Genomic DNA, 13685 nt, shown 5'->3' with positions numbered 1-13685 from the left:
ATAAAATTTAAATATATCTTTTAATTTCCAGAGGGGAAAAAAGTGTGTCATTATATCAAACTCTAATATACTAGTCATTCAGAGTTCCTGCAAAATTCACTCACAATCAGCTTATTTTTCTTATATTTTTTCCATTTCTGTTTCAAATGCAAGTGAAGGGGAAAGTCAGAAGTCAGAGGCTAAACATTTTAGGACCAACCATGTAGCATCCTTGGGAATCATAGTTTATGAGGGAAGTGAGCCAAGGCTTACTGAGCAAAAAAAAAGGAGAAATATTGTTCAGACAGGTGATAACTCCCAGCTGACAGTCCTTGAAATTCAACTAAAATAGCTGGTGAACTAGTTGGTAGTGTTTATTTTTGAGGGTCATCATGACTTAAGCTGTTTGTGTCAGAGTTCTGTGTTTGTTGCATGCATGTGTGTGGATACATGTATATATGCATTTGTAAGACAGTAAGTGATAGAAAATCCATCAAATTTGTGTTGTATTTATTTAATTAAAAGCTATTTCTGGCAGTAAGTTATGCGCACAATATTCCTAGCCGTGTTTCATTAAAACATGATGGATTTCTTTGTCATTTTTAGCTTTAATAATTTAGATACTCTTGCTTCTTTATTTTCCCCTGTTACACTTGGAACAAATTTAAGTGATACTTAGTAACCACTTTTCACACACAGCCAGAGTCATCTTGAAGATTCTACATTATAAATGAATTGAATAGTAATTGGAAGCAGTTTTAATAAGTTCCTTAAAAAAAGGCAGGCACATGAGCTAAAAATAAATTCAGATCCCTCCAGTGGAGATGTTTCCTTCAGTTGGAGCTCTCATTTTGATTGTGTTCAGTAATTTAACATCTCTAAGCAATATGAAATCCCTTTGGGCAGGAATGAACAAAGTCATAATCTGCAGTTAATATCATTTAGCTCTTGAAAAAGTGCATATATGTGAACTAATTTGCAAAATGAATAATACCCTTATGTGTGATCAAACGGTCTTGGTACAAATTTTAAAAGGCTGACTATATACAATTATTTTAAAAAACTGGCAACAAGATCCACCTCCATGGGAAATGTCTTATGATTTGTTATGCATGCATGCACATTTTCCAAATCACAAGTCTGCTAAAATCTTTCAGATTCAATCATCTTCCTTCCCAAACTGCTTTATATTAGTTGGAAGATCAAAATTTCCTTGGGAGCAATATTCTGATAGGACTTTGAAAGATCAGTGTATAAATTGGTTTGGTAGACCTTATACCTCTTACTTCCATTGATGACTTTCTGCAGTAAAGGGTATTTATTCATCCTCACTGCAATGAAGCCAAAAGTGGTATGTGAAGTAAAACCAGCATGGATACCGAAGAGGGAGATTACTCCTATTAGTTAAAAAAACAAAAGGCCAGTGTATGGCAAACCAAACAAGACAATGCCTGCCTGTCTCCAGAGGTCTGTAAGAACTGTAATTAGATCTCATGCAAAAAGGGAGTGGGGTTTCATTGGTTGCTATGTGTGGGTTTGTGCCTGTGTGTTGAAGTTTATTGTTCAGATACAGGACTAGTTCCACTTCTCTTAGTGGAAGAGAGCATCACCAAAGACAACACACCATTTGCTGTCTGGTTTCTTGTTTCTCATCTTCCTAGATTTCACACACCTCATGAAACTCCAGCTTTTGTGTCTTAATTTGACATAATGCACACCACTTTTTCTGCCTTGTTTTTACCCCACTTGAACTTTCCTGAGTCCCAAGCTCAAGAAACTGAGATTGATGGATTTATTTGATTCAAGCAGCTAATCCAGTTGGCCTATAGTCAAGCAACTGGCTAGTAAGATGAAAAAAGTGTGTGCTTAAGAATAAAATAGGCATGCAAGAATGGGTAGAAGTCTCCTGTCACCTGGAAGGTAGTTGGACCATATAGTCTCTGTTGTGACTTAAGTAATTTTATTAATCAAATTTAGGTCAGAATTACCAGGTCTTTTAACAGCTGATGAAAATGAAATTGTTTTTCACTTATAGATAGGGAAATGTGGCCTTGAATGCTGAGGGCTGCTCTGAGTCAAAATCAGGGTGAGCTATACTAGAGTGAACTGGAATACACTCATGGCAAAGCCAATTAAATTTTGGCTCAGAGAACAGGAGGGGACTGTTATGATTTAGTGGTGAGATTGTCATGGATGAAAAACTGCCATGAACCTAAGTCTCTGTTCTCCCATCTATCAAAAACATCCTGTTGTGTGAGTTACAAGGCTCTGCTGCACTTGCTGCTATAAAAGATTTTTCCTCCCTTACTCGTTTGTAGCCGGAGGAATAATTTCTGAAAAGCAAAGATAATATTTAAGCTTTCCTCCAATTTGCAAGATTTGAAGCCTGGTTCTGCAGGACTGAAGTCAAGACAGGTGCTTAGATACCTTGTGGCAAGATTGGGGAGGATTGGAAATTTCAGTTAGTATTGTTTATAGCCATACCAAAACATGTTGAAAATATATAATTTTTTTTTAGAGAGGTTCTAAAGAGATTTGTGGAAAATCTTTCCAAACTTGCCCATAAGTCCTCCAAGACAAAAACTTATAGTTTGTATTAACTAAACATAAATCACATTTTATTAACTCTGGAATATATTTTTCCAAGTAATGGTAGGACTACAGGACACTGAGAGGAACATTAGTAAAACTGATATGTAGTAATTGGTTTCAAAGCAAATTGAATTTGAAAAGGTAGATGCTAGACTTTGGTCTGTAGAAAGTTTTTCTTGTTTCAGAAAACTCAAATACATTGTCTGATTTGCTACATTTGTTTTCAGCAGAGGCTGGGGAACTGTCAGTAGTGTTTTCTATAATAATATGGGGGTTAGCCCATTTCATTTTTGAAAATTTTTGAAGACTAAGAAGATATTCTGTATTTTAAGTGATTCCAAACTACTGCATACCATTTTGTCAGAATAGTGGAAGTGACAGAAAAACAGAATGAATATGGAATTTAAGACCTTGAAGCCAAACACAATAAAATCATATCAATTTAATAATAGAATTCACCTCTTCAGTATAGGAAATCCTTGGAAGGAAAGAAAACCTTAAATGCATAAACATATTTTTACCATGACTTTTCAATACTTTGGAAATTATTGTCTACCATTTTGTCCATGTTTAGGGTTAGAGGTTTTTTGCAATTTTTTTTTTCTCATCTATAATGGATGAGAGACCCAAGCACTGTTTTGTAGAACTGAGTTGTAAAAGCAGTAATGGAAAATATTTTTAAGAAATCTTGTGGTATGGAAATGTGCATTATTTATGTAGCTTCTCTAGAATTCTTTCCACTTTGCATTCAGTACTATTTCACTCTGTGTGTTCTCTCATTTTGAAATTACACAGGGAACAAGCACTAACAAGTCCAAGTGTGATTCAGTCCCTAGGAGAGCAAAATAAGCAGTTAGATAATTTATGAGTAGGTGATACTTATTTACAGCAAAAAGTTAACACCTGATTTGGCAATTTTCTTTCTTTTGCAGCCACAAGAGATGTTTAAAAGGATGGTGGTTTACAATTCATCATTTAGATCTAACAAAAAACAAGTAAAATAACATTTTCCATGTTTTGTGTGGTACTCCTTGTTTGACTGATCATAGATTTAAAACTTTCCTTTCTAATTCTGTTGCTCAGTTTCTAAAACAGAAGATGCAAGACAGCCCTAGTGCATGAGAACTGCTAGTCTGTGTAAGCTTTAAGTGTGTGCCTGTGGCTCCAGCAAGGCTAGGCAGAAGAATGAGAATAAACCTTCAGGCTGAACCATCTGTAATTTCCTATATGGTCAAGTGCAACCTTTAAGATAGTTGAATACTAATAACCAATCTGATACTGATATTCCTAAGATTTCCTTGTTTCTTTTAGAGTCGAGCTGCAATGCTTTCAGTGATAAAATACTTTATCAGATTAACAAATAGAGCTATCATCATAGCATAGTTACTGGTAGGAAGTTACAGGAACTGGTGGTGGAAAGCCTTGTTCATTCAGCCTTCCTGTATTGTGTAGGATTTTCCTGCTGCATTTTTACTTTTGTTGCTTTCCTCTGTCATAATGATGACGTTTTCATCTCTTCATCTTTGGTTAGCTGGTGGTTCAATAGATGGCTCCTTGAAGAAGTGAATTTTATGCTAAACTTCTCCACTGCTGTAAAATGTGCCGGTTTCTGTACAAAACCCCTTTGGTAGTGCAAGCTAAGTTAGATGCATTGACATTACCTGAAAAGTTGGCACACAGGAGTGAGCTCAGAGTGTGAGATTTTGAGCAGTAAAACATTAAGATTCATAATAACTTTTTCTTCTTTTAATCAGTTTCAATCTGTATCTGGAAGGGATAACTGACTGAAAAAGATCAAGCTTTGAGATGATTTATTTGCCAGTAAATGCCATTATGCTCTGAATATAAAACAATTGTGTCCTCAAAAGAGGTGGTTTTTTGAAAAGTTTGTTATTACTGGTCATGAGTTTCTCTTTCAGTTATTTGTTGTTGTTGTTGCTTGGGTTTTGTTTGTTCGTTTGGGGTTTGTTGTTGTTATTTCTGGTCTCAATTGCTCTTGACTATTGTTGTTAGAAACCAGCGAAGCAGTATCATTAGTATAAGTGCTTGTGTTTTGGAGGTTGTTTTTTCTTCAGATAGTAACTTCAGCTTTCACCTGGAAGTCCAGACAGAGAGTTGTTTCAGTGCAATCAAATATTTTAGTGCTCCATTTTCAGCTTATGATCAGTCCTCTGAATGTTTTGTAAGTCAAGAAGGGATTTGAATGCTCTTAACTCTTTCACCTGAAACGTCCTGAGTGGTGGGAGGGTAGGCTTAGGACTGTGCTTTCCACTTGCTGTTCCTTGGTTCATTCATCCCTGCTTGGATATGGGGTGCACTCTCTGATCTCTGAATTTGTGGTGTCCATTTCAGGGAAGATTTACTACAGTTCAGTAATGTCTTCTTTCTGTCTTAGCAATATTTGTACATTATAGGATCCAGATCATATCTCTGATACATAGTGACATGAACCCAAGGGGAGAACAGTTTAGGCTGAATATTAGGAAATGGTTTTTCACCAACAGGGTGGTTGGGCACTGGAAGAGGCTCCCAGAGGCACCAGCCTGACAGCTCAAGAAGTGTTTGGACAGTGCCCTTAGGTGCATGGTGTCACTCTGTGCAGGCCAGGAGTTGGACTTGGTGATCCTTGTGGGTTCCTTCCAACTCAACATATCCTATGTTTCTATGACTTTTGCTTGCAGATTGGGGTTTTTTTGTGATGTTTTTTGATGTGTGTGTTTGTTTTTGTGGAGCTTTTTGGGGTTTTTTTCCTGTTTAAAGACTATTTTCCCAGGGAAGCTTCCTTCAAGGGCAACATCTGTTTTTCATGAGGACAACCTGGGACAAAGAGTTCACTGACTTCCTTCAGATTACATAATGACTTAGTGACTTGGCTGAGATTGGAGTTCTTTTCTCTAAATTACTCTCTAAACCCATAGATATCTACTTTAGCCACGATTCCAAAAGGCAGTATTAATTCAATTATTCAAAGTATTAATTTTTTTGGTAGCTTTCATTGTAAAATGTTTCTCTTACAGTTTTAGTTAAATGGTTCATAATATTAATACACCTTGTAAAATAATGAATGATTGATTGAAGCTTTTCCCCCAGGACAAAATTCTGCCCTTGCCAATGTCTGTCATGAAATTCCCATTTATCTGGTTAACAAATGTAATGCAGTGTAACAAACTTAATGTAAGGCAGTTCTGTTATGGCTGAGATCAGAACCCAGAAGGTTCATAGTCACATCAAAATTAGGCAACCAAAGGAGGTGATAAAGAGTATAGCGGAGGAGGCATTTGTACTTTCTGCTGCAACTTTGCCATTTAACAGCCAGCTCTGAAATACACCACAGGAATCTTAAGTTGTGTGTTTGGTTTACAAGTGGAAGAATACTTAGGTGACTCTGACAGTGGAATAATCTTTGCTGTCAAATAGATCCAGTAGAAAAGAGGCAATAATGAATATATCAAGCTTGAACCACTGGTCTGTGTAAGGTATTGGCTTGCCTGCTGTGTCTGCAAAGGGTTGTGTGGTTCTGTGTTCCCCTGTCACCAGATTGTTGCAGCTTGAGGCCACAAGAGTGGGAGCTAGGTGCCTCAGTAAAGATTTTCTTAAGTTCTGAAGTCCTTACTTTAGCATGCTGGGTAGGTGCAGAGCTTTCATAAATCCCCAGCGCTGGCCATACAGTCTCACCCAGTAGCTACTAATCCTCCTCCAGAAACTGCACTCAAACACCACTGACTCCTGATTGCTGGTGCAGGAACTCCCATCCTTGCAGAAAAGGTAACTCCTGCTTTTCCCTGCAGTCTTGGTCTGACAGGGGTTAAGCACTATGTTTTGTGGGTCCTCTCAAAGCTTAAAAATCCTGCTGTGCCTAACTGCGGCATTATCTTCTGCATTTCAGACATTCCCTGACAACACTTTTAAGTCCTCCACAGAACCGTATGAAAACAAAAATCATATTGTTGTCCTGCAAATTGTCTAACAAATTTTTGTCCTGCATTTGCTTGTGGTATGGAGCCAACTCCCTGAAACTCCACATCAAGAGGGAGAGAAGGGGGCTAAAAAAGAATCCTAAAACCCAGACAGTGTGGGGTAGTGCTGCTGACAGGTGAATTGGAACCTGTCATTTTTACCTGTTACCATCCAACGTAATATTGATAATCCCAAGAAATGCTCCAAACAGTGTGGCAGAACATATCTGCCTATGGTGCTTTCAAGATTTGTTTCTGTTCTGTCAGGTGTAGAGAGGAGCTATGGAGCTGACAGGTGGCAAACTCTTCCTCAGAAATGCTCCATTGTATGACCAACTCAAATTATTGATCTGTCATGAGGTTTTGAAATGTCTTCTGACTGTCAGGATGGACTCTTTGCTGTCTCTCTGGGCTTTTCTTCAGTTTCTGTCTTCTTTCATAGCTTACAGAATTACATGTACTCTCACTAATAAATAAGAGGGAATTTGTGTGTTAAAGTGTGTGAGTGAATTGCTGGTTTTTCAATTAAATATCATTTTATTCTCAGGGCTTCCAGAAGTATGTGGAAGATTTTGATCCATATTCAATGGTAAGGAGAGACTTTAAACATGCCTCATTGTTTAATATGAAATACTTTTGAAAAAAGCTAAATCCTTGATTTTGAGGGCTGGGAGTAGGTAAGATTCTTGCTTGTTGCTTTTCTGGGTCTTGTGTATTTGTCTTTTCTGGTCATGTTGAACAGGAGTGTTCTTACAGGAAAATGTGATGTGGTGTTCTGGTCTCCCTCTTACACTATTTTAGAGGGGGGAAAGGTCCCTTTTCCCCCAAAAATTACATAGTTCAGCCTAATTGTTTTGTGTTTTCAAAGTGGAAATGATTAATCATTATATCTTTCCACAGTTTACCCCAGACCAGATTATAGGAAAAGATGTACGGCTATTACGAATAAAAAAGGTAATTACTTTGTTGGTTGATTGATATTTAAAAGATTCATGTAAGCATTTTATGTACTGGGAAGAAGGAAAGATTAAGCACCTGTTCATGGCAAAAATTAACAGATTTTTCTGATCTAGAACTGTTCTTTTCATAGGAAGGATCACTGGACCTTGCAGTTGAGGGAGGAATTGATTCTCCAATTGGAAAGATAGTTGTGTCTGCTATCTACGAGGACGGTGCTGCAGACAAACATGGTGAGCAACAATGGGGAATTTGAATGCTGTTGAAAAGTGTTTCCTTACACTGGCTGAGAATGGTTGGCTGACTTCATAGCCTGGTACTGAAAGGCTCACTTAGATTGCCCAAGGACCCAAGTTTTGTCTTAAGTTTAAGGGCAGCCCACATGTGCTGCTTAAATTAAATTAATAATTATGTAAAATTTATAAAAACCAACACCTGATTCTCTGGTGTATTCTTTAGTCAAAGAATGTGTTCTCTGTTATTTCACAATTTCCAAGCAATGACATTTGTAATACTTCCACATGCAAAGCAATTACCTGACCATAGCTACACTACGCTGCTTAGTTTTGTTCTTTATGCTACTTTAAATAGTAATTTGTCTAGTTAAGCAGCTGGCTGTTAAAAACCAACTAAAACCCAACTCCTAAAATGCAACTAATGGCCAGGGCCTCTGAAGCTTAGCTCTCGAAGGCACAAGAACATGCTCACCAACACATCTGGGCTTTGCACCTGGTGGGAAGTATCTGCCATCCTTTTCTTGAGAACTCTTGTGATGACCAGGTCAGCAGAGAGGGCAGTATTCCCTTACACTGTCTGCGGTCCTTGTCCCAGCCTGCACCTAAGTTCAAGTGAAAACATTTCAGTTATTTGATCTCCTCAGCGCTCTTTTTGGCCCTTCACTCTTTTTGGGATCTCTCATAACTAAGGCTGTCCTCTTACCATCCTCTTCAAATCCAGTTCCAGTTAACTGGTTGTGCTTCATTCCAGACCAGCAAGTCAAAATAAGTTCTAAGGAGCAAACACTGCACATATACTTGCAAAGAAATGACCGTCATGCAAACTCTTGAGAAATGGCACGTAATTCCTTCAGGAATTTAATTACTTTTGCCATTTTTATAGAATAATGGAATTTTTCTGTGTTGGAAGAGACCTTACAGATCACTCTCATTCCAAGCCCCTGACATGGGCCGGGACACCCTACCCTAGACCAGGTTGCTCAAAAGCCCCAGCCTACCTGGCCTTGAACACTTCCCCAGGGGATGGGGCATAGTAGTAACATTCTATAGTCACTCACAGTTTTTAAGCTGTATAGCTGGATTATGCAAACAGGCAAACTGTAGAAAATCACATTGAACTAGTTTCTTACTGGTCATGATCAATAAGAAATTAGTTTGTCTTTGCCATGCTTAAAAATCCTTTTGTGTTTGCCTGTAGCAAACTTCCTACCATTTTTAGTGCAGACCTTCACATCCAGTGAGAACACTTTTCATTTTAGTCAGTACTGCATAAATATGGCACTGAAAAGGCTCCTAGAATTTTGTTTTGCTTATGTGTATCTGGCACATTTGTCTTTTCCCCAGGAGGCATAGTGAAAGGGGATGAAATACTGGCTGTAAATAGAAAAGGCTCCTAGAATTTTGTTTTGTCTTTTCCCCAGGAGGCATAGTGAAAGGGGATGAAATACTGGCTGTAAATGGCAAGATATTAATTGACAGCAAGCTGGCAGAAGCACAGGCAACTCTAGCAAAAGCTTGGAACATGGGTGGGGTAAGTAACCTGGAATACTACTTCATTCTACCTACAGAGCTCATATGAGAGCTCCTTCTCTATCTTGACTTTGTCATGTCAACACAAACAAGGTTACAAACATCAAAAGTAGCGGGTACATCAGGTACACCCAAAGTAAGCTAAAATCTGCAGAAGATGCTGGTATGTAGCACCTCTAAAAACCATGTGTGTAATTATTGGGAAATTTCATGGCATTTAGCCACATGTCAAGATTGGTATTAAACACATTACATTCTGAGTGTTTATAGTACATTTACATGTAGAATCACTCTTGGATATTGAAAATTACTTTCAAGCTGATGGGAATTTTCTGATAATAGCTTACCTTTGAGTTCTTGATGTACAAGCATCATTGCTCTTCAGCTACAGCGAGTGTTTGCACAGTAAGAACTGTTCTCATTGCTCAGAGGACCAGTACAGGATGACTCTTAGAATAACTTTTTTTTTTTTAATCTTGTTGCAACAGTAGATCTTTCTTTAATTTCAAACTATAAGTCAAACAGCTCAATCATTAAATGGTCTTCCTATAGAAGTTTTTAATAGAAACCTTGCTCCTTCTCCCTGTGGTTTTCCAGGAATAGATTACCTCCCAGATTCTCCATCTTACATTCCATGGTGGTCCACTGGCCACCTCTAAAAGCAGTATTTAGCAGCAGATGTTTGCCTCTGCTCTTCTTTTTCAGGATTGGATTGACTTAGTCATTGCAGCATCACCTCCAAAAGAATACGATGATGAAATGTAAGTGCATAAGCTTTTTTCTCTGGGGATTAAAAGCTGAGTAACAATAGCCAGTTTGCTTTTTTTGTCACACATTTTTCAAGTATCTTCTTCTTCTTATGGACTATATAACCTCCTGCATTACATGATTGCTAATTTGATAGTTATAAGTAGCTGTCATGCATTACAGCAGTGGTTCCCAGAGTGCAAAATTGTGATTCTCAGAATTGGTTGTACGTGACTACACACTCATACTTTCAGTTTAAAGTTTGAGGATTTAGGGTTTGGGGTTTTTTTTAGAAGTTACACTTAACTTCAGTCTGAGTCATTTACTATATTCCCATAGATCATAACTTAGGGAAAACTTAGGGAAACAAATTCCTGTAAACATTCTGCATCACAACCAGACGTTTAATTCTATTGTTTGGTTTGGTTTTGGTTTTTTGGGTTTTTTTTTTTGTTGTTTTTGTTTTTTTATTTTTTTGGTTTTTTTTTTAATTAGATTGCAGTTATTTTTCTTGTCTAAGCAAGCTATTTTCAAAACAGATTAAGGGATTTGGGTGTCTTGCCAATGCTCACAGCATCCTTGTTTTAAAGATAATCAGCACAGGTGTGAAATAGAAGAATCTACAGCCACAAGTATGATAGCGGTATCAAGTCATACAGCTTGTTTTACTTTGGACAAACAGTTTCAAGAGTGAGACCCATGTTTTCTAGTTCGATTGAAGGAGATTTGAAGATATCCTTACTACCAAGTAAGATGGCAGAGCAAGGTTTTGTAGTCACTGTTAACCTGGGCTCTTGCTCTATGCAGAGTACTGGAGTATTACTTGCTGTGAATCAGTTTTACTGCCTAACGCCAACTGTAGATTAATGTGAAATTTTGTTTTAATGCCTGTGCATAAACTAATGGGCAAGGAAATAACTTATTTTTGTATTTTTATTTTGTATATTTAGCCCTACCATTCCCTCATCAGCAGTCAGTCCCAACACACACAGAAAGGTTTTTGAAGGCAGTGCACCTGTGTACAGACAAGGATATCTCCTGCAGCTGTAACCACTGCAGTGTCCCTCATGGTGAATAGCACACGTGGCTTAACATGACTGGCCATTGTGAGGCTGTGTTATTTTTTCAGCATGAGCTTGCCTGTGCATTGCTTGCCATCCTTGCTTTTGTTCCTGGCATGCTGGAGCTGGAGTGTTCTTTGGGCTTTTGCCATGCCTGTGCTATTAAAACATAAGTATTTAGTTTCTACTTCATAAAGTCCCTCAGAGATCCTCTGCAGAATTGGTTTACCACCTGCCAGACTATTAAATAAATAGGCCCTTTCTAAACAAGTAGGATTAACCTAAGGTTTTTTCCTTATCTGTGGACCACTGCTGTGGCTTTGTGAGTTCATCAGTATATAAGCAACTATAAATTATTTTCTTGTGAAGGCTTGTCCAAAGAACAAGTTTCCATTTGGATTATTCACAGTGTGCCTGTAAACAAGTATTCATGAGTGTTTGATTTCAGTGAAGTTTGTCTCTATTATTTTGTCATATACCTGTAGAATGGGTTTGTTCTGAAATTATCCTTGTCTCTGAGATTCAGTTTACTCTGTATGGTTTCTCTGTGGCTGTAATCACTGTAAGTACAGTCAAAGATCTCTAGAACTACCAAGGTAAGATTTCTTGCTGCATGTGGGTCTTCTCAATTATTACTTATAATACAAATCAAAACTACTTAAGATCCAGTTTAAAAACTGTGCTCACTAGAAAGATTAGAAGTTGCATGAGAGCTAACAACATGTTTCTCACTATCTTTTTTTTTCCCCCAGGACATTTTTTTAAGGAAGACTACAACTCTTGAAATGGAGTCTCTTCTCAGCAGAAACCTGCTGCTCAGTAAATTAACAGGAAATCAGTAACTACGTGAAATGTATCTTTATTGACTGACCTGTAAATTGAACTAGAGACATCAGATTCTTCAGATAGTTTGAATAATTTATTGTCATTCTACAGACATACAGCAAAACTTCTTTTGCAGAATGATTGAAAAGAACTGCTGACCAGCATAGTTCAGACTGTGAGCACTCGATCTCTTTTTGCTATTTTGAGGGGCCAAATTTTGCAAATAATCTTTCAGTTTTCCTGGAAATAGACTCTAAAATGACAAATGAAGATAGAACACGTCTGTTCCCACATGCAACACTTGTGAATACACGTTCACAGGCCAGTTTGGGTGTGAAAATAATTATATTTTTACTTCCTAGATAGTGATTTTCATGGGAAAATGGGAAAGTACACAGGTAACTTCTGTTCTCATTCTTGTAGCTCTCTTAATGTCCGTTTTTGTGTCTCAGTTGTAAGGGTTTTTTGACCATAAAAACCCTGCTGGTGAAAGAACTGGGAATACCAGAAATGCGTGCATTATAATGAAATAATTTTGATTGTGTTGCTCATAGAGTATAGAGCATCTTCTGTACCAGCAGCGTAAATAACTAGCAAGTAGCTCAGATAAAATCATTATGTGCAGTCACATCCCTATTCCCAAGTATTTGTATTGGCAAAAATTCCTCCCTCATATAGTCATGGGTGGGAAATTTGGGTGTGATTCACAGTCTGCTGTTTTGTACTTTGTTCTCAGTGAGCCTATATATGTGACTAAACTGTGCAGGAAGCCACCAAGTGTAACTTTCTGCTCTTGGTGACTCTGTGCCTTAGATTTGAGTAAATTCCTCAAGACCATAAAATTGATACTAGCTTGGTTTCAAGTATTATTGCAAGTTGTAGATTTAGTAATTATATTACAGAGATACCTCGTAAGAAATGTCATTGTCTTTTTCCTTTCTTGTACCTTCCAGTTTGTGTTCTGTTTTTCATGCTGTGTTTAGATTTTTCTCACCTGTTCTACTGAGAGACAGTTCATTGGAATATCAAATTCCCACTGAAGTCTTGCCTTTTTAAGGTTTGGAAGCCCTCCTCTTTTCCAGCACATAAAAATAACAATTACGTTCCTGAGAACTCTGTACTTATATGCAGATGCTTACTTATGTTGACTTTATTTGTAGTATTCTTCCAGTATGCCAGTTAATGTGTGTGGCAGGTATATATGTTAGAATATTTAAAATGTTTAATTCTCACAACTAATCTAGAAATAAAATTGCATTTGCCAAATGGAAGAAGTCTAGTTTCCTATTTTTCTCTGGGTTTGTACATCATAGTAATAGTTAGTCTGCTAAAGTACAGAGAGTTCTGAGTTTTTCTTCAATAACAGACCCACTTGGAAGAGATTGCCACCCTTGTGGAACTCATAATTTACTCTGCACAGGAGGGAATTTTCCCTTGGCTGAGCTGCAGTAACCTTTACAGAGTTTTTGGGGGAAAATCCGGTCATTTCATACTGGCAAGCTACAGTGTATTTTTTTGCTAGGTCTTAGGCCGCCCAGGCCTGTGGACTTCCTAACCACAAACTAATCTAAATGCTGAATGCATCAAGATCAGCACCAGAAGGAAATTGCAGCAGGATGTACTCCTCCTGCTGCTTTGGTTCCCAGTTGCCTACATACTGCAGCCATCTGGACCATATGACAATGCATCAGAGAGATGAGTGGTGCTATCCAATGCTCTCCCAAGGGCTGTTTGGATGTTTGGTACCAGCAAATAGAGAGCCACACTAATGCACCAGTAAAAAAACTTCAGTGTTTGATTGT

At 37.8% G+C, this 13685-nt stretch overlaps 1 protein-coding gene across 1 annotated transcript in view; it reads left to right on the top strand.

Moving 5' to 3' along the window:
- USH1C (USH1 protein network component harmonin) overlaps positions 1–11061 on the top strand; it is a 44172-nt gene extending 33111 nt beyond the window's left edge. The window contains exons 16-21 of the mRNA XM_041481317.1: positions 7075–7116; positions 7428–7481; positions 7618–7717; positions 9142–9251; positions 9956–10011; positions 10948–11061. Of these exons, the coding sequence (XP_041337251.1) occupies positions 7075–7116; positions 7428–7481; positions 7618–7717; positions 9142–9251; positions 9956–10011; positions 10948–11047 (462 nt within the window). The 3' untranslated portion in view covers positions 11048–11061. The remainder of the gene's footprint in view (positions 1–7074; positions 7117–7427; positions 7482–7617; positions 7718–9141; positions 9252–9955; positions 10012–10947) is intronic.
- The last annotated feature ends 2624 nt before the right edge of the window (positions 11062–13685 follow it).

Source organism: Pyrgilauda ruficollis, unplaced genomic scaffold (genome assembly GCF_017590135.1).
Source record: "Pyrgilauda ruficollis isolate IOZ18807 unplaced genomic scaffold, ASM1759013v1 scaffold55, whole genome shotgun sequence".
NCBI classification, from domain to species: Eukaryota; Metazoa; Chordata; class Aves; order Passeriformes; family Passeridae; genus Pyrgilauda; species Pyrgilauda ruficollis.
Note: the sequence above shows the minus strand (reverse complement) of the source record. Positions and strands in the feature narration are given on the sequence as shown.